Here is a 19,523-nt window from a genome sequence, read left to right as displayed (position 1 = left end):
TTTTTTAAAGTAAGCTCTGTGCCCAACACCAGGCTCGAACTCAGGACCCCGAGATCAAGAGTCGAGGGCTGCACCGACGGAGCCAGCCGGCTGCCGCTCGTGCCCCCTGGTTTTGAACACGGAGCTCTCCGGTACACAGTTGTGCCCGTCCTTTGCGGTCTGCGGCGGCTCTGGTACCCGGTTTGCCCGTAACTCTGAGAATAGGAACCACCTTAGGCGTGTAGGGCAGGGTAAGTCCTGACTGTCCTCAGAACCTCCCGCCGGGAAGGCTGGCTGCTGTCCCGGGACGTGGATGTCAAAGGGTTCCCGCCACGCGATGACAGCGCCTCCCTGGGCCAAAACCATTTGCACAAACGGTGTGGCTTGTGGACCTTAAAAATAAAGTTATTTTGCCAGCTAAAAGGGGTTTATTCAGGAATAGCAGAGCATTGCGTGTGCAAACAAGCGAGCTACGGAAAAGCCATGGGCGCGTCCGGCCTAGACGAGCAGCTTTGCTCTCGGGGGACGGAGGCGGGCGTCGGAAGGGGCCGCCGCGGACCTTAGTCCGGTGGAGAGGAGCAGAGGTCAGGGTGGCCACGGTTTCCCCGGGCTGCCTGCGGCGGCGGCCGGTGTCTCGTGGGGGATGCAGGCCCTCTCTCCCCGTAGGGACCCTCCCTGGACACTGTCCTGTGGAGGGCTCGTCCGCTGGGACGGGGTCGGCCTCCGTCCTGCGATCGCGGCGGCGGCCCCCCTCTAGCTTCCCGGCTGCACCTGCGTGGGGTCCCGTCGCCGATTTTCACGGGCTCGTGAGGGACACCCCGGGATTTGGGACTGAGCCAGGCCGAGGGTGCCCTCGGCAGAAGCCTGGGGCTGACCTCGGACCCGCCCCGGCCGCGGCACCGCCCGCGAGTCCGCGCAGCGCCGCGCTCCCACCGGGAGGGGCTTCTGGAAGCGCCTCGTCCTCGCCCCGCAGGCGCTCCTCCCGCTCGACGGAGCCCAGCGGAGTCCCCCCGGCGCGAGGGCCCGCGGGCGGCCGCGGGGTCCCCGGACACAGCCCTTCGCAGGGCGACGTGGCGGGCCCCACCGTGCGGACACCGCGCGGCCCGGCCCGGGGAGGGGGCACCTGCCCGCCCCGAGGCCGCGCGTCGTCGTGGGACCTTCAGCTCTCCCTGCGCGCCCGGGCCCCCGCCCCGCCCCCGCCGCCCCGCAGCCGGGCTCCGGGTCTTCCCGCCTCTGCGGGCCGCCTGCCCTCCCCCCCGCGCGCGGCCGTGCGGACCCGGAGGCGCGGCTTCAGGCCTCGCGGCCCCGTGGCCGGTGGCCGGTGGCCTTTCATCACCGCGGGCGCCCCCGGGGCCCCCTTATCGCACTTCCTTCCCCGAGACACTGACCACGACCCGACGCTCAACCGGCCGCGCGGGGAAGCCCGAGGGCGCGTCCCCCCCGCCCGCGCCCCGCCCGCCCCGGCAGGGCCTCGCCCCGCTCCCCGGGAAGCTCTCGGTGTCCGGGTCGCGGCGGCGGCTCCGCGGTTCAGGCGGGGCCGGCACCGACCCGAACTCCGGCCGCTCTCGCTCCGCAGCCGCTCCCGGGCCCCCGTGAGGCCTTTCCCGGGCTCGTCCGGCCCCTCCCGGCCCGGCCGCGCGAGTCGGACCCTCCGGGAGCACCGGCCCGGCCGCCCTCCCGCCTCCGTCGGGGCCTGTCGGCTGTCGCCGCCCTCAGCGGCCGCGGCGAACTACGGCCCGGTGACCGTCAGGCGCGCGGGCGCTTCAGGGCGTCCCTTTAATCCCGAGCGTCCGAGCGCAGCGACACCGCGCCCGGCGGGCGACGCCGGCATTCCGCGGCCCGGCCGCTAGGCGGCGGTGCAGGCGGCTCGGGAGAGGCTGTCGCGGGCCTGTGACGTCACGCGCCCGAGCGGACCGGCGCGCTCCGGGACGTCACGCGCCCGCCCGCGCGAGACCGGCGCTGTCGTGTGACGTCGCACGCGCGCCCAGGTGGCAGGACGGGGTGGCGGCGGGCCGGGGGTCCGCGGCGTTCGCCATGGTTCCGCGCGTGCAGCTCCCACCCGAGATCCAGCTGGCCCAGCGCCTGGCGGGAAACGAGCAGGTGACCCGGGACCGGGCGGTGAAGAGGCTCCGGAAGTACATCGTCGCCAGGACTCAGCGGGCCGCAGGTTGGCGCGGGGCTGGGGGGTCCGGGGCCGGGCGGGGGGCGCGGGGCGGGGGGCCGCGGGGCGGCCGGACGGGGGCGGGGGCGCGGGCTGGCGGGGTGGGGGCGCCGGAGCCTGCGAACCACGTGGGCCCCGCACGTGGCCAGTTCCGCGCGCGCCCGGCCTGCGAGGGAGCCTGTCCCAGCCCGGTTCCCTGCCCGGCGAGCCCCTGGCGCCGCGTCCCCGCCCCGCGCCCCGGAGCCGGCGGCCTCCCGGGACCCCGGACCCCGCCTGCGCCGCTGCCCGCCGTTTGCGCTCTCGGAGCGGCCTCCTGCGCTTCCGGGTGGCGGTCCGAGTCGGGCCGCGGCGGACCCCGCCGGGCCCAGGGCAGCCTCCGGTGGACGGGGCACTCGGACGCGCCCCGGCAGGGCGGCCCCGCGAGCGGCGTCGGCGTCCCCCGGCGTCCGTCAGCGGCGCAGTTCTGAGCCCCATCCGCCGCCCGAGTCCGAAGCCGGGCGGTCGCCCCAGCCCGGCGGGAGGAGCCCCCCCACGGGCTCCCCTCCTGGTGCTGAAGTGCGGGAACCGCAGCCGCAGGAGCCCCGCGCCGCGCGCAGCTCGGGCCTCCGTCAGCGCGCCGAGGGCCCTTGTATGCCCGCGCGCCTTATTGTTTGCGGGAGTTAAGTTTCCTCTTCCGAGTTGGAAGCGAAACGCGGACCGGGCACGAGCCCCAGCGCGTGAAGCTGAACGAGGTGTCCGCAGGAGACCACGCCGTGTCCAGCGTCGGCCCGGGCTCATGGGGCCCTGGATCAGGATACTCGGGGTGTTTGCTGAATCATGAAACGGCCGTTATGGGGGGTACTTAGAGCCACAGGCCGTGGGGGGCGAGGGGAGGGCCCGGTGTGCTTCCCGGTGGAGCACTGAGCTAAGGCCGGCTCCGCGTCCCTGGCGTCCTTGTGGCCCCGACGGTTGGGTGCGCTTTGCCTGAGGGTTGCTGTTGCCGCCGCAGGTGGTTTCACTCACGACGAGCTGCTGAAGGTCTGGAAAGGACTGTTTTACTGCATGTGGATGCAGGACAAGCCGCTCCTCCAGGTGAGTGTGCGGAGGTGGCGGAAGCCGCTGGAGCCCCAGTGTCCATGGGGGGACAGAAGGGCCGTGGTTGACCCTTTTTTCAGCGCAGCCAAAGGAGTTTTACAGCTTTGACGCTTTGTTTACAGTCAGAGGGCCGAGGCCCATGGTTCGAGTGTAAGTCGTGCTGCCGAGGGAGCACCATCCGGACGGGTGTGTGTGTCCGAGCACCAAAATGAGGGACACTGAGGGACAGAACCCAAGTCTGCTGAGGAAAGGGTTTCTCCTGCGAGTTTTTTTTTAAATTTTCTAAAAACTAGAATATTTTTTAGAGCAGTATTAGGTTCACAGCAAAATTGAGAGGAAGGTACAGAAAGCTTTTGTACAGCCCCTTTGTCCACACGTGCACAGCACCCCCCGCGCCGAGCTGTGCGTTCGTTACAGGTGATGAACCTGCCTGGCACAGACCGACCCCCAGAGTCCATAGTGGGTTGTGCGGGCTCACCCTGAGTGTGTGCATTCTGTGGGTTTGAACAGGTGTGTGCTGTCACACACCCACTGGGACAGGATCTTACACAGGGCTCTGTCACTGCCCAAGATGCCAGCTTTCTTTTCTTTTCTTTTTTTACGATTTAGGGAGCGGGTGTGCATTGGGATGGGGGCGGGGGCGGGGAAGGGAGAGAGGATCCCAGTCCGACTCTACACAGTGTGGATCCTGTTGCAGGGTTCAGTCTCACGACAGCCAAATCCAAGAGTCAGACGCCCAGCCTCCTGAGCCACTCAGATGCCCCGAATGCTGGCCTTTTTGAAAGCGTGTTGTCAAAATGAATTGTTTACTTTTTCAAAATCACCTGGGTGGTGAGGGTACTTTTATTTTATTTTACTTTATTTTGTTTTTTTAAAGATTTTATTTATTTGACAGAGATCACAAGTAGGCAGAGAGGCAGGCAGAGCGGGGGAGGAGGGGGGGAAGCCGGCTCCCTGCTCAGCAGAGAGACCAATTCGGAGCTCGATCCCAGGACCCCGGGATCATGACCTGAGCCGAAGGCAGAGGCTTAACCCACGGAGCCACACTGGCGCCCCGTGAGGGTACTTTTAAAATGCGGACTCTTGTGCTGTATTAAGTGCGCACTAAGAGGCGGCTCTGGGATGGTCTGCTTAGTAAGTGCCCTAAGGGATGCTCAGCATGACGACGCAGTGACGAAGGCAGGCGGCGAGTAGTTTCTAGGGATCCAGTCTCTTCCGGCTGCTCAGGTGGCCCCATCTCTCCTGGGCCCTCCTTCGACTGTCAGCCTCTGTGGCTCGAGGCCTCGGTCATGGGGTCAGCGGCTGCCCGTTGTTGGGGGGAGCCGCTGTCCGCTCCGGCTGCGGGGGGAGGCCTTTCGCAACAGTGCCGCTTGCAGACCTGAAGCACACGGGGTCGCGAGGCTTGCGGGAGCTGGTTCTGGTGTGCGTGGGTGCGGGGGGAATGTGAGTGCGGGGGGGGTGCGGGGGTCTTTCTGTTCCTGCTGCTGCTTGTGAGACCGTGCGTCTTCGGGGTCTGAGTGTGTCGTTCTTTTTTTTTTTTATGTGTGTGTGTGTGTTTGCTGTTCTCTACCCAGGAGGAACTAGGGAGGACCATTTCCCAGCTCCTGCATGCCTTTCAGACGACGGAGGCACGTGAGTACCCTGGCCCCGGGGAGACCCTTTGGGAGGGGCAGAGCTGCCCAGAGTTGGCTACCAGACACGGAAGGCTTGCGTTCTAAGACGAGGGGCAAGCGGAGGTCCCTTTCCTGGCTGGCATTGCCGGCACTGACGGGCGGAACCCTGTTCCACGTGTCTGGCCGCCTCGAGTTGTTTGTCTCGCATGGACCCAGCTCGAGGCTGAAGGGCCAGGATCTGAGTTTTTAAAATGCGGATGGGCATCTCGTGCAGTGTTGTCGAGTTGCTGGACCGAGTCATCTGGTGGTGGCGTTCCCTGTGAATGCTTCCCCGATCCCTCCGTGTTTTTGTCCTGCCCGAGATCCATAGCCCTCAACCCTGCTGTCTGCCCGCCGTGATCCCTTGGGCATCTGTAGGCATCTTGATAGCAGACTCTGGTCCATTTGAATTAAGCTTCGGGGGGTGGAGCCCAGGCACCTCCCTCTGATGCTCAGGGTGGGGGGCAGCCGGGGGGGGGCACGCCTCTGGCATAGATGGCTCTGGCTGTTGCCAGTGGTTACGCCCGGTGGGTGGGTTTGGTTTAGTTACGGTTAGTAGGTAGAGTAGTCACAGTGAGAGACAGCGACTAGGGTCTCAGTCTGGGAGTGCGTCGCTGGCATCTGAGTCATCAGTGGGGGTCCGTCTGCCGTGGCGTTCCCCTTCTGAGAGCCTGCAGAAGAGTTTCTGTGCTCAGCGAACGGCCAGCACAGACCGTACACGCGCTAACGGTTGAATGGGTCATGGACTCACTGCCCGTGATCGAACCGTCTGACCAGCCCTTTGCTGTTAGAGAAACTTGTTACGGATCAGAGAGGTCCCGTTTCTTTTCTGAGGTCCAGGCGCGGGCCGCGCTGGTTCACCGAGACCTCTCTCCTGGGTGTGCAGGCGCCGTCTTTTCCCGTGTCATGGCTTGTTTCTCTGTGCGTGTGTGTGTCCCCATCTCTTAGAAGGACACCAGTCACGCTGGTGTGGGGCCCACACCGGTGACCTCATTTTACCTTAATTACTTTTTTAAAGACTTTATCTTCAAATAAAGTCTTATTCGAGGTCCTGGGGTTGGGGCTTTGACATGAATTTGGGGGACACAGGTTAGCCTGTAGCACCGTGTGTCTGACCTCCTGTTATCGGGAGGGTTTGTGCCCGATCGAGTGCCAGGTGTGGGGGTCAGACGGGTCCCAGCCGAGCCAGGAGGGGCAAGAGCCGGCCCGTGGGGGTCAGACGGGGTCCGAGCAGCTGCTGCTCGTGCCGATGGCTGTGTCCGCTCTGCGCCCATTCTCCGGGGGGCGGCCGAGGTGGAGGGCAGAGCCGGGCTTGGCTTTTCTGAGGTTTCCCCAGCCCCATCTCGGCCGCGTTCGTAATGGCCCTTCTGAGCGCGACAGACTGGACAGAGGACCCCAGAGGCTGGCCGCCTGGGATGTCCTGAGCAGCTTTCTCCGTGCTCTCTCCCCTCGCTTCCCAGGGCGACTTCCACGTCCCCCCGTGATTCCCTCTGGCTTTTTCTCCTCCAGAGCACCTGTTCCTGCGGACGTTCTGGCAGACCATGAACCGCGAGTGGACGGGCATCGACAGACTGCGCCTGGACAAGTTCTACATGGTGAGGGGCCGCACTCCGCTGCTGGGCCCCGGGAAACCGGCGGGGCCGGGGGAGCTCGGGCATAGCCCCGAGCGCTGTGGCCTCTGGGCCTCTTCTGCCGTGGCAGGGCGGCCCTCCTGGGGACTGACCGGTACGTCTCGTGGCCTGTGAGGGGAGCGCAGGCCATGGCGGGCGCGCGGGGCTGGGCTTGCCCGGCGTGTGCCCCATCTCCGAGGGTAGGTGAGCGGGCAGAGAACTCAGGACTTCAAGGGCACGGATTCCGGTTCGGAGGAGGAGGGTTAAAGCCGCCCACCTGGGGAGGATCGGGGCTGCAGGTTTGCCCCCTGCTGGAGAAGCCACGAGCCCGTGCGTGCCAGCAGACCTGCCGGGAGCTCGTGCCCCAGCCGTAGGCCCTCATCCATCTGTGGGCACACAGGTGGGAAGGTGTTTTCTGCTGGGCGGGGATGGATGGTAGAGCCGTTGCGTGCAGAATCCCCTTTCTTTTCTGCCACCACGCTCCTCTGAGAGTTCAGGGTGCTGCGTGGCCCTCAGAGATTCAGAGACTCGGATCCCCAACCCGCATTTGAACGGCACCCCTGTGCCCGCAGCGTGTTCACTGGGGCTTGCTGTCTGCGAGCAAGTGGCCCAGCGGGCCGTGGGCTGGGCCTCACTGGGGATGGCGCCGTTGGGGCTGCAGTTACTCGTGATCTGCCACTGGGATCGGCTCCCCGCCCAGACGTGGCCCGGGGTTCTGTGGACACTGTGTCTCAGGTGTCGGGGTGAGCACCAGCTAGTGGGTGAGGCATGGAGCTCAGGAAGGGAGGGACGCTAAAGCCTCTGGGGCCGGGGGCGGGCCGGGCTGGGCACGGCCACACAGCACGGGCTTACAGACGTAGGAGTCTCCCTGAGGTGCCATTGCCGTGTGCGTGGTAGGATGGCTTTTGTTGCTGGGGGGCGGCGGGGGGGCTGTGGGACCGCACCTGGCAGCACAGCCTGCTGGAGAGGCCAAGCCTCCGGCGGCTGCAGGCACCGGGAGTGGTGTCACCGGGGCCCCTCGTGTCCCGGGGCACATCTGATGGCCAGGAAACCCATGCCCACGTGCATCCTCTGTCCCTTTACACTCCCGGACCCCACTGTGTGCACGGCTTCCCGCCTGGACGGAAGGAACACCGGCCGGAGGAGCCGTGAGCTGTGGGCAAGGGGAAGTGGGGCATCGTGGGGCGAGGGTCAGGATTTGTCGTAAAGGGTGAGCTTTGAAAGGGGGGAGTTTCCTCTCTGGGGACGAGAGAGGAAGCAAACACGTTCGTTGTCTGTTGGGGAGAGAAGTCCGTCAGAAAGCTCAAAGGAGCCTTTGCCCAGGACCTCAGCCTCCTCGGGGTGGGGGGGGGGTAGGCAGGCTCTTTGTTCCCTGTTCGCACTCCTGAAGTGACGACCGTTGCACTTGGCTTTCATTCGTGACAGCGGTTGCCCCCCGATGCGTCTGCTGTGAGCCCCAAGTCCTGGCGTTCTTGGAAGGCGGGCGCACCCCAGCCTGGGGGCGGCGACCCGTTCTCTGGACTTGGTGTCCCCTCTGCCAACAGCTCTTGGGGGCCTGCTCTGCGCTTGGGGCCACAGAGATGACCGGGAGCACGGGGGGCTTCTGAGGAGGTCGGGCTGCGCCCCAGTAACGAGGGTCTCTGTTCATGCCACAGCTCATGCGGATGGTCCTGAACGAGTCCTTGAAGGCCCTGAAGACACGGGGGTGGGAAGAAAGGTTGGTACTCGCGGCCCGTCCGGAGCGCGGCCTCTTCTCGCGGGCGAGCGCGTCTTGGGGCTGGGGGCTGGGCCCGGGTGCTTCTCTCTCAGTCCTTCCTCGAGGAGAGGTCCGTCTTCCCGTTAATGGGGGACCCGATGGTGCTTGAAGTGAAGGCATTGTTAGAATTACGGTTTTGTATGTATATTCACAGAAATGAACGTTTTCAGCCTTGATGGTAAGTTCTTCTGCGAATCCCAACTGAGTTCTCTTGTTATTAAGGTTTTGTTTTTCAGTATAACTGGTGCATAGCTGAGGCGCTCTTTTTTTTTTTTTTTTTTTTTTTTTGGTGTAACGTGTATTCCGCTCCGTTGTCAGTGGTGTGTGCCTCGGTTCTAGAAACACGTCATTCGGACTTGTCGCTTTTGACAGAGGTGCTTGTGGCGGGGTAGCCCGTGTCCCCCAGACGAAGAGGCTTGTGTTTTTGGCCAGCCTTGGGCTTCCCCTGGCCCCGGGCTGGTGGGGCCGTGCTGAGCCCGAGCTCCTCCTTCGCCCTTCCGGGAGCCCGCTGGGGCAGGGCCGGCTGAGCTGGGGCTCCCCGTGGTGGCGGCCGGCCTCTCCGCATCTGGGAGGTGGCCCGAGAGCTGCCACACCAAATGGGTTTCTGAGCTCATGTTTTGAAGTTTTTTAAATTAGTTTAAAGCTTCATCTTTTTCAGTTTTTTTCTCATTATGAGAGTGACACGTTCCCAGTAGAAGGAACTCAGAAAACTATAAAACGTCGAAGGAAGACGCGAGCCCCCACCGACAGAGATCTCTGGGACGCTGCCGTGCTCTGTTCGGCATCGGCGTCGAGGCAGACCGTTTGCAGGCTGCTGTGGTTTTCCTGAAGACACGGCAGCGCCCCTCGTGTCCATGCCGCTGCGTGCTCTTGGTGGGGGGGCAAGGGGAGACAGACTTGGAAACGGCATATTTGGAATAGTTTTTGTAATGAGGCCGGGTACACTAGACCGGTTTGTTTCCAGTCCGTGGACACGAGCACCCGCGCCGGCCCGGGGGCTGGGCTCCAGGAGAGCAGGGTGACCTGCTTGTCCCTGGCCCACTTTTTGCCGTGTAAAACAGATCAGCGGGAGCAGCCTGTAGTTCCCTGGGGTCTTCGGAGTTTAGAATTACTACGAATGACTGTTTTGGGCAAGGGTGCCCCTGCTGGTGCCGGATTTTCACCCTTTAGTTCCCGCGAGGTGCCGAGCCCCGGGGGACTGACTGTCTCAGGATGTAGGATTCGGTCCCCATGGGTGGCTAGTGCACGAGCAGAACCGGAAGCCGAAGGGACGTTTTATTTCTGTTAACTCTTTCGGTTTGTTCTTACAAGAGTAGTTCCGTTCTCACTGCTGGTAGGAGATGCAGAGAAAGCCTTTGGGAGACCCCGGGAGTCTCTGATGGGCCCTTCGAAGCAGCTGTCTGTACCCATAGCCTGTCCCCGTTCCCACGCAGCCGGCTAGCCCTGCTTGGCTGGTCAGCGTTTGCTAGTGTCACTGGCCTGGGAGGAGGGCTCCCCTTTCCTGAGCCGCAGACGGCATCCTCCCTTCTGTTCCGGGGCTGGTGAAGCCCCCGTGCTGTCCTGTGTGTTCCCCTCTCAGGGCTCATTACACACCACTGTGTTCTCCGGTCCAGGTGTGTTATTCAGCGTCCCCAGGCCTGTAGATCAGCAAAGACTGGTCACCAGAGCTCTCTGACCTGGGAGCCCCAGGCCTCTGAGACCACGGACACCAGCATGCTCAGGGACAGCAGATGCGGCTGGCAGATGTGGCCGGCTGAGGGCCACATACTCTGCCGTGGGATCGGGAACGCAGCTCTCCCCCATCTCCATGCCTCGCCTTTCCTCTGCCCTGGTGTGCCCTCCTGGGCAGTTCCCATGAGGACGGAGCGACACAAGATGCCGTGGTGTAGTCTCTTGTCACACCAGGCCTTTGCCCTTACACTGGGGGTCCACGCACAGAAGGGAAGGCGTGTATGAGCGTGTGTGTCGTGTACACGCCCGGCCCTTATAGCGGAGGCGCGGTCTCACCACGCTTGTGCTGCCGACGGTGGTCCCGAGTCTGTGGTTAGGAGTCCTTTGTGCTGGAACGCACCCAGGTCACCAGGTCACCTCCCGTGGGGTTGGGGAAGCCGGCAAGCCGGGAGGCGGGGCGCTGGCCCGTGATGGCATCGCTGTGCGGGCTCCTCGCCGGTGGGGGCTGCCTGCCGCACTGGCCGCTGTCCGTCCTCAGGCAGATCGAGCAGCTGCTGGAGCTGCTGACGACGGAGATCCTGCACCCCGACAGCCAGGCCCCCAGCGGGGTGAAGAGCCACTTCCTGGAGATCTTCCTGGAGGAGCTGAGCAAAGTGGGCGCCGCTGAGGTGAGGGCAGTGGGCTGCGGGCGGTGGCCGACCCCTTCCCAGGGCTCCCACACAAGGGATCGAGGCAGCCGCCCCCTCCTTTCTCTGTAGCTGACGGCGGACCAGAACCTCAAGTTCATCGAGCCCTTCTGCGCCATCGCTGCTCGCACTCAGGAGTAAGTGGCGGGGCGCCTCCTCCGGCCTGGGTCTTCTTTCCTCCTGGCTTCTCAGGGTGCCCGCCTGTGGGGAGTCGCTGTTCCCTCCCGGGGGGAGAGGCGGAGTCGTGTGTGTGTGACAGGGTCACTGGAGGGGCCGCAGCAGGGCGGGGACGGGTGGGGGCAGGTGCCCAGCCTGACGGCCCCCCCCCCCCCGCGCCTGCTGCCCCCCAGCTCCCTGGTTTTGCATAACATCACTCGGGGCATCTTCGAAGCGATCGTGGAACAGGCCCCGTTTGCCATCGAAGACCTTCTGGACGAGCTGGACGCGCAGGACGGGGAGGAGGGGACGTCGGAGGACGAGGAGCACGAGCGAGATGCGCCGTCCGCAGAGCCAGGTGAGGGGGTCAGCGCAGCCGCGGTGACGGTGCCCGTTCAGGCCGGCAGGCTTCGGTGCTTGTGGGGGTCCCTGCGGTCGCCCCCCAGCCCTGTTCTCAGGATGCCGTCCTGACTCCCGGCTGGTGTCTGGCCTACTGTTCCCCCCCGCCCCCTCCCTCTGCCCCGCTCACCCCTCCTCTCTGGTCCCCGCTTTCCATCACCAGGCCCACCTGGACATCCCCATCTCCACCCTGTCTCCCCTGCTGGGTTTCTCCACAAGGTGTCTTATTTTCTGGCTGAAATCACTTGAAATTACATAAATTACTCGTTTATCGTTGGTGGCCTTTTCTCCCCACTGGATGTGGGCTCTCCCGGGCCAGGGGTTCTGTTGGTCACAGCTGCGTCCCCAGTGCCGGGAGCGACCCCGGCATAGAGGAGGAGCCCGCCTGATGGGGGTTGGGGGGAACGAGGGAGCCAGTGGGTCCTCCCACAGGGAAACATGCCACTGGTGGTGTCCTGCTGAAGGCCTTCGGGCTCAGGGCCTGGGTTCCCGCCGTTATTGACAGTCTCAATGCTAATGTGGATCCTTGTGGAACGTGGCCTCATCTCATGTGGCCCATGGACTGGGTCGTGGCCCGTGGCTGTAGGGGTGCATCAGTGCACCGGTTCGGGGCTCTTCCCTGACACCTGTTCTCTCTCTCTCTTTTTTTTTTTTTTTTGGTGGTAAAATACGCGTCACGTAAAATTTACTGTGTTAAACTTTTTTTTTTCTTTTAAGACACATTTGTTCAGCGTCACGATCAGATTGTTGGTTTAGCGATCGACAGCGCAGGCGAGGAAGGGAAAACCCACGTTAGTCTTCTGTGGGAACGCGCTGTGCTGTCCGCAGAACAGAACCGAACGCTCTGATGCGCTCTTAGTCACAGATCCAGTCCTCGAGGCATTTGCTCTCACGCTCTAGAATGTGTCCCCTTCGCCGCGGCTTGGCCCTGCCACCGCGGGGCGTGGCTGAGGGCCCAGGTCTCTTGGAAGCCGTGACTTGCCTGGCTCTCTCCTGTGGCTCCCCCCGTGGGCCCCTCTCTGTGGCTCTCCCCGCCCCCGTGGCTGCACCCGGCTCTGCTCTCCTGCTCAGTTCTGTGTCCTGGCAGCGATGAGAACCTTCTGCTGCCACCATAGCCCCCGCTGCCGCCGGAGCTGCCACAGCCACCTCGGTTTCGTGGTTTGGCCCAGGACTGGCCTCCACCACCACGGGCCGGAGCCCCTGCCTCCAAAATTCCCTCCTCCCAGGTCCAGAGTTAAGAGATGGTTGCAACTGCCCGAGTCCTGCCACCTCCGCCCGCCGCGGAGTCGCTCCCGTCGTCACCAGCTCCGTTCATTCCTGCCCCGTGGCCACCGCCTCCACCTCGACGGCCACCAGAGCCGCCTCACCCCTGGGAATGCCCTCCACGACCATGGTTGTCCTTCCCACCAGGCCACCTCCACGGCCACCACGGAGGTTTCCAGAACCACTTTGAGCTCTGGCTGGAGGAAGCCGTCGCCGTCTCTGGCTTAGATGGGGCTCTTCTTTTTTCACGGCGTCGTATTTCTGAGGGACAGTCTTGTCTGCCGAGTCGCTGTCCTCAGATGCTGCACGAGCCGAGCCTCCCTTCTCGCCGTTCCCTCGGTCCTGTCAGTCCGTCAGTTTTCCCGTAGTTTGAGAAGTATTCGCTGCTGCTCTCCCGTGTCTTAATGCCACCATCGGAGGTCTTTTTCGTGGTGAAACAGGCACCAGGCCTTTGAGAATCTTCTCTTGAGGCCGCCGTCATTGGTTCCACATCTTCCGTCGTCCTCGTGTGGCCTTGGGGACAGGGCTGTGTCCCCGTCCTCTGTAGCAGCGTAGGTGGCAAACCCCAAGCCTCTGGGGCCCTTGGTGCTCGGGTCTCTGACCCCGCGGTCCGCGAGGATCCCCGTGCTCGGAATGGCTCTGACTCCCAGGGCTGGTTTGAGAGCTCAGACCTCCCACGAGCTGCGGCAGCGGTCCAGGCTCCGGGAGACTCTGACTTGGGGCGGCGGGGGGCCAGGGCCTTGACCGAGCTTTCCCTGGGGTTGTCCCCGGGCGGGAGAGGTACTGATCGTGTGTGAGCGTTCACTGCATTCACAGGCTTGTGCAGCCGCCACCGCCCGCCTCCAGAACTTCCCAGCTTTCCATACTGAAGCTTTATTCCCTGTAACAGCCCGTCCCCAAGCGCCTGGCACTCACCTTCGCCTCCCTGTCCCTGTGGGTCTGACTGGTCTGGGTCCCTCCTGTGAGTGGGTCGCACTCTGTTTGTCCTTCTGTGGCTGGCTCGTCTCACCACGGTGTCCTCGAGGTCCATCGCTGTCATAGCATGGGCCAGTTTGTTTCCTTTCTCTAAGGTTGGGTACTGTCCCACCGTATGCGAGGCTGCGTCGTGCTTATCCGCGCGCCCATCAGGGCCCCCGTGGGGCGCTTCCATGTCTTGGCTCTCGGGAGTAACGCAGTGAGCACGGGCGAGCAAGTGTCTCTTGGGGACCCGGCTTCCAGTTCTTGGGGGCCGGTACCCAGGCGTAGGCTTGCGGGGTCACGTGTAATTCTTAATATTCTTGAGGGCCCTCCCACTGTGCTGTTCCCACCGCAGCTGCGTCTCTCCGTGTACCCACCCGCAGCACGCGGGGGTCCGGCGGCCTGTCGCGTTGCCAGGAGCCACCCCCGTGGGTGGGAGAGGGTATCTCCCTGAGGTCCCCACCGACGGGGGACGTGGAACGTCTTCACGTGCCCATTGGCCGTCTGTGCGTCTTTCTGGAGACCTTTGCGCTCGAGTCCTTTGCTTTCAGGCGGGTCGTGTGCTGCGGAGTGCTGGGAGCTTGGGCTTCCTTCTGGGCGCTCCAGCCCTGTCCGTCCGGGACTTGCAAGTAGCTCCCTGCTTTCTGCAGGCGGCCTTCCGGATCGCGGCTGTCGGTGCACGGAGCGAGAACTTTCGTCACGTTCAGTTGGTCTGTTGTCCTGCCTGGGTCTTCAGTGCCCTGAGAGCTCATTGGCACGGCCAGTCTCGTGAAGGTTTTGCTTTGTGCTTTTTCTTTTTTTTTTTTTTTTAAGATTTTATTTGTGTCAGAGTGAGGGAAGGGACAGAAAGAGAGGGAGAAGCAGGCTCCCCGCTGAGCAGGGAGCCCCATGTGGGGCTCGATCCCAGGACCCTGAGATCATGACCTGAGCTGAAGGCAGAGGCTTAACCCACTGAGCCACCCAGGCGCCCCTGCTCTGTATTTTGTTTTTTAATTTTACTTATTTATTTGTTAGAGTGAGAGAGAGAGAGCACAGTCAGGTAGAGCAGCAGGCAGAGGGAGAAGCAGGCTCCCCATGGAGCAGGGAGCCCGATGCGGGGCTCGACCCCAGGACACTGGGATCGTGACCTGAGCTGAAGGCAGAGGCTCAACTGACTGAGCCACCCAGGCACCCCTGCTCTGTATTTTTTTAAAGAGAGTTACTGAGTTCTCACACAGAGGTCTTGTATTTCCTTTAAGTTGAGCTTGTACTTGGGTGAGGGACCCAGTTTCCTTCCCTTCCTGGTGGCCGTCGAGTTTTCCCAGCACCATTTTTTGACGAAATTGGCCTTCCCTCGGTGAACATTTTGGAACCCTTACGGAATTTGGCCCTATGGAGTTAAGGGTTCCTTCCTCCTGCTGCCCGCTCCGACAGCCCTGCCGGAGTGTTCCTAGGTGGTTATGTGCACCCCCGCCCCCGTGCCCCCCGGGTCCCGGCATTTCATCCCGCCATCCTGTGCGTCTTGCCTATCCTGTCCCTCGGCCTGAGTCACCCCGACAGGCAGATCCAGGAGTCTGCTGGCGGGCTCACGGTGCCTGCCTATGGCCCCGCCGTCCTCATTCTCTGTCACACTCGCCTGCCCCTTGTCAGCTCCGTTCTGTAGGCAGTGACGCAGAGCCCTGCACGATCAGAAACACTGTCTCTGTGGCCCCTTGATCAGGCCTGCGCGGTGGCTGGACCTGGCTCCCCTTCTTCCTTGGTTCTGGAATTTCTGACCCTACAGTGGCTCCGTGAGACATCCACTGGTCATCCCTCCTAATTTCACCATCAGGACGATGGCTCAGGCCCGCCGGCCCTGGGACGTCTCATCCAGGGGCTCCTCGCCCTCTTTGAGGCTGCCCCAGCCTACAGCTGTGCCTCTGCCCAGGTCGTGTGCCCCGGCACCCGGGCTCGTGGTTCCTGGGTGTTTGTGCCCGGGTGCTTTGCACGCTGGGCACGCACGCTTGAGTTCATGAGGGCCCTTTTGTTCCAGGCTCCCCCCGTGGGGCTGCACCCCCCGACGGGAGCAACGAGCCGCCGGGAGGTGGTGAGGACGCCGTGGGCCCCGTCCTCCAGGTGAGTGACCTGGGCTCGCTGAGGGCAGGCGTTCCGGCCTCTCCCGTGCAGCGGCCGGGAGGCCTTGAGATCGGGGCGGGGGTGGCCCATGGGGCTTGGGCTGCGCTGCTGCTCAGCGGCCCTGGGTGTGCTCCCTGCTCGCCTCGTGGGGCGCAGGGCAGATGAGACGGCATTGCTGGGAGCTCGCCTCGGGTCCCGCTCGGGGTCAGAGCCCAGCAGGAGCAGAAGACTTGCTGGGAAGCCGTGAACGTTGGTTACTTGTTAAATCAGTGAGAACGAAGTGTATTGGCTTAAATGACGTCTGTCAAAATGAGCGTGACGCGTGTTCTTTCTGCCTGCTTTGACGTGGCTGCCGGAGGGCGTAGTCACAGGCTGGCCAGGGTGGTCCCCTCGCAGGGTGGCGGTGGCCCCAGGGGCGTGTCCGCTGCCTCCTGTCGCACACGGCGTTTGCGTTTGCAGAGGGGACTCGGGGAGGGGAGGATGCCTGTGCGTGTCCTGGGGACCCGCCCGAGGATCTGTACCTGGTCGGCACCTGGTTCCTGGACTGGGAGGTGACCGGCGTCTGTCTCTGTGCCGCAGTTTGACTATGAGGCCGTGGCCAGCAGACTGTTCGCGGTGGCCAGTGAGCAGAGCACCCCTTCCCAGAACCGGAAGCGCCTCTACAAAGTGATCCGGAAGTAAGTTGCCCTGCAGGGGGCTGGCGACGCCCTCCCCTTCCCCTTGGAGTTGCTCTAGCTCTGCCCCACCCGGCTCCGCCCCACCCGGCTCCATCTCGGGGCCTCCATCCCGCCCTCGGAGCCCAGGGAGGGGCGGCGTTGAGGGTGGCCCCCAGGGCAGCCGGCGGGAGGGCCCTGTCCCCTCTCACGTGGAAGCTGGACCCCGGTGAGCACCCGTCTCTCCTTTCAGGTTGCAGGACCTCGCCGAAGGTGAGCATCTCAGGCCGAGACCCTGGCCCAGAGCCCCGTCCTGGTCCTGGGCGCACTGCCTCCCGTGGTCACCCTCCCCGCGGGATCCGTCACTGCCCAGGCGGGGCTCTCTCTCCGGGAGAGGGGGCCTGGGGGGCTCTGCGGCTCGTCCTCGCCCCGCTTGGTGGCTCTCCGGTCCGGGTGTGCCAGAATTTCCCGGAGGCCTGACGCCCAGTGCCGGTCCCCGGGGCAGGGGCTTGAGAACCTGCGTGTCTTGTGAGTTCTGTGGCCTGCCCTGTGGCTGGTCGGCGGTGTCGTGGACGTGGCCCTCCTGCCGGGAGAGGTTTTAGACACAGCACAGCGTCAGGGGCAGTGGTTGATGGTGTAAGCTTGCTCGGCCGCCACCGTGGCCCTGCCCTCCGTGTTTTCCTGTCCTGTGTCCTCCCTCCCTCAGTCCCCACAAGGTCCTCGGGAGCTCAGGTTCAGTGTTTGTTGGTAACGTTTTCACGCGGCGGGGTGCGTGTATACTGTGTGTGTGTGGTGGGGTTTCCACACACAGACCCCTGTCGACATGGAGAGCATCGCCATGGGCCCCCTCTCAGCCTTAGCCTTTTTGAGAATCAAGGACGAGGTAGCATGAGGGCTCCGGGGCCTGGCTCTGGCTGGCGGCCCAGCGCCCACACGGTCTGGAGCTGCTGGCGGCTGCGTGGGCCCGAGCACGGGGCCGTGTGGCATGGAGTGCGTGGCGGCGGCCTGTGTGGCCGTTCGCGGCCCCGATGTGTACACTGAAAACACCCGACCTGCCTTAGCTTCCTGACGGTTTGCTTTGGTCTGTAGGCATCTTCCCAGAAGATGATGTGCCGGAAAAAGCCTACAGGAACCTGCGGGACGAGGGGCAGGAGAGGAGGACAAAGAAGCGTTTGCCCAAAGCCAGGTCACAAAACCATCCAGGTAGGACGGGCGGCATCTGGCGCTGATGGGGCGCTGGTGTTTGCGGGCTCCGCCTTGCTCTCCCCTTCCTCCTAGCTTGTCCGCGGGACTGTGAGTAAACCTCTGCCGGGGCTGCCCTGCGCCCACCGCCCCATGGGGACATGTTGCTGTGGAGATGGGCTGTGTGCCCGGGACCAGCCAGGGCAGGAAAGGGCTGCAGAAGAGGACAGGTGGTGGGCCCAGCCCTGGCTGAGAGCCCTCCTGCGTTCGCCCGCATGTGCTTAATGGTCTCGGTCTGGGGTCTGCCCTTGGCGGGGTCTCCCGATTTCATGCTGGTTCTGTTCCTGCCCGGGTTACCTCCGTCCGTGTTGGCTTACGCCTGGGCCCTCGCTGTGCTCACTGGCCTGTCTCGTGGCTCTGTCGTGCACCCGGTTGGGTCCGCTCCGTCCTGGGTTCGAGCCGGCCCGCCTTCTCAGTCTCACCTTTGTCGCCGCCTTTCTGTCAAGTCCGCCGGCCTACTGGCTTTCCTGCGGGCTTGCCCGGGTCAGCCTGCCAGGTCGGGAGCCCGCAGCGTCTCACGTCTGCCTGGTGGCCGTGGGACTTGACATCCACACTGGCAGGGACACTCTTGTTGGCGGGGGCGGGTCTGCTGCTGAGGCTGTCAGGCCCTCTTGTGTGTCCTTTGTGTGGTCCTGGAGCTGGTGCCTGCGGTCAGAACGGAAGTGCGGTAACCAGGCCTTGACTGTGTCTCGTTCACGTGGCCTTGCTGTTTTAGGGAAAGGCAGGAAGGAGGACTCGTGTCCAGACCCAAGCTCCGGATCCAAGAGGAGGATGAGGCGGCGGCAGCGGCGGGGTTCAGGGGCTGAGCCCACGGCGCCCCAGGAGCAGCGTGGGGGCCCAGGCGGGAGAGGGGCTCGGAAGAAGAGGCGGCGGCTTCGGGCTGGGGCCAAAGTGAAGGGGGCCAGATGCCAGGAGCTACAGACCGAGCAGCGGCCGCTGCAGAGCCAGAAGTGACCCCAGCAGGCCCAGCACACGCAGGGAGGCGCTGTCCCTTTGGCTCCTTGTGCTGAGTGGCACTGGGGCACAGGACCGCACGGCCCTGTTCCTGAGACAGAGGACACGGACTCCCACGGCTCCCTGACATGGACTCCCACGGCTCCCTGACGCAGCAGAGGGTCGGGCCCCAGAGAGCGTGGACGCTGACCTTGGTCAGGCCAGGAAGCCCCCGGAGACCTACAACTGCTTGGCAGACCACCCTCCCTGGGCCGGGGCCTGGCCGCACGTGGGAATGTCCGTGAATAAAGTGCCGTGCGGCTCTTAGGAGCAGGGTGGCGGCCAGTGGTGTGACCGGACAGGTGCTGGTTCCCCAGTCGAGTTTGTATCTCTTGTCCATCGTGTGGGGAAAACTTTTTGCGTGTTTCAGAGTCCAGGAGAAGGAGCCGAGTGGTAGCTGTGGCTCTGTGGGCGTCGTCTTCACAAACTCGTGTCCAGAGCATCAGTGAACCTGTTTCTTGTGTCAGCCCCATGGCTTGACATGTCCGAGGTTGGGGGGGCCCATGGCTTGGGGTTGGCGTGTCTGAGGCAGGGGGGCCCCATAGGTTGGGGTTGACATGTCCAAGGCCGGGGGGGGGGTGTGACTTGGGGTTGACATGTCCAAGGTTGAGGGGGCTATGGCTTGGGGCTGATGTGTCCAAGGCAGGGAGGTCGGCCTGTGGGACTGGGAGGCAGAGACCCCAGTGCGCAGCCCCACTGTGCCCCTCACGGCTCCCCTCAGCACCTCTGATCCCGTGTCAGCCCTGCTGCGGGTCTGGGGAGGGTAGTGAGGGGAGCGCCGTGCAGAGCCCCGGCCCGAGTGCGGGCGGCAGTGCTACGTGGGTTCCTGGGGACTCCATGTGGTGCCATGGTGCGGTCAGGCCTGTGTGCGTGGCAGGTGGGTGCCGTCTGGGTCAGCCGGCCCGGTCACTACTGGGCTGAGGTGTGCGGGTGAGCCCAGCAAAAGGCCCATCCCAGCCTCAGCTGAACCCCGGTTCCGAACACCTTGCAGCTCGTTGGATGAATGGTACTTGGTGATCCCCTTTCCGTCAGTCGGGTGGATGGGGGCGGGGGCCGCTGGGACTGGCTGGGCTTGGGGTGGAGGCTTACTCACCTGGAGATCGCAGTTCCCGTTCTCCAGAGTGACCTGGGAGGACCAGCACGCGTGGCACAGCGGGGGGCCGAGCTCAGGACAGCG

The 19,523-nt window shown here is 64.0% G+C and overlaps 1 protein-coding gene across 1 annotated transcript; it reads left to right on the top strand.

Moving 5' to 3' along the window:
• Positions 1 to 1,946: 1,946 nt before the first annotated feature.
• Positions 1,947 to 18,672, top strand: RRP1 (ribosomal RNA processing 1). The gene is made up of 13 exons (XM_080801359.1): positions 1,947 to 2,146; positions 3,129 to 3,211; positions 4,789 to 4,846; positions 6,376 to 6,461; positions 8,132 to 8,193; positions 10,442 to 10,571; positions 10,662 to 10,726; positions 10,940 to 11,103; positions 15,376 to 15,458; positions 16,038 to 16,135; positions 16,365 to 16,384; positions 17,201 to 17,314; positions 18,069 to 18,672. The coding sequence occupies exons 1-13, from the start codon at positions 2,014 to 2,016 to the stop codon at positions 18,305 to 18,307; spliced, it is 1,335 nt and encodes a 444-aa protein (XP_080657485.1). The 5' UTR covers positions 1,947 to 2,013; the 3' UTR covers positions 18,308 to 18,672.
• Positions 18,673 to 19,523: the final 851 nt, after the last annotated feature.

The sequence above is a fragment of the Martes martes genome (assembly GCF_963455335.1).
Source record: "Martes martes genome assembly, chromosome: 1".
Classification (NCBI taxonomy): Eukaryota; Metazoa; Chordata; class Mammalia; order Carnivora; family Mustelidae; genus Martes; species Martes martes.
Note: the sequence above shows the minus strand (reverse complement) of the source record. Positions and strands in the feature narration are given on the sequence as shown.

Bases quoted from the DNA above. Each gene is read 5' to 3' on its own strand.
- RRP1 (XM_080801359.1), top strand. From the start codon at position 2,014: ATGGTTCCGCGCGTGCAGCTCCCACCCGAGATCCAGCTGGCCCAGCGC. The intron at 10,572-10,661 runs GTGAGGGCAGTG...CTTTCTCTGTAG, and splicing joins GCAAAGTGGGCGCCGCTGAG to CTGACGGCGGACCAGAACCT. The intron at 16,385-17,200 runs GTGAGCATCTCA...TTTGGTCTGTAG, and splicing joins GTTGCAGGACCTCGCCGAAG to GCATCTTCCCAGAAGATGAT.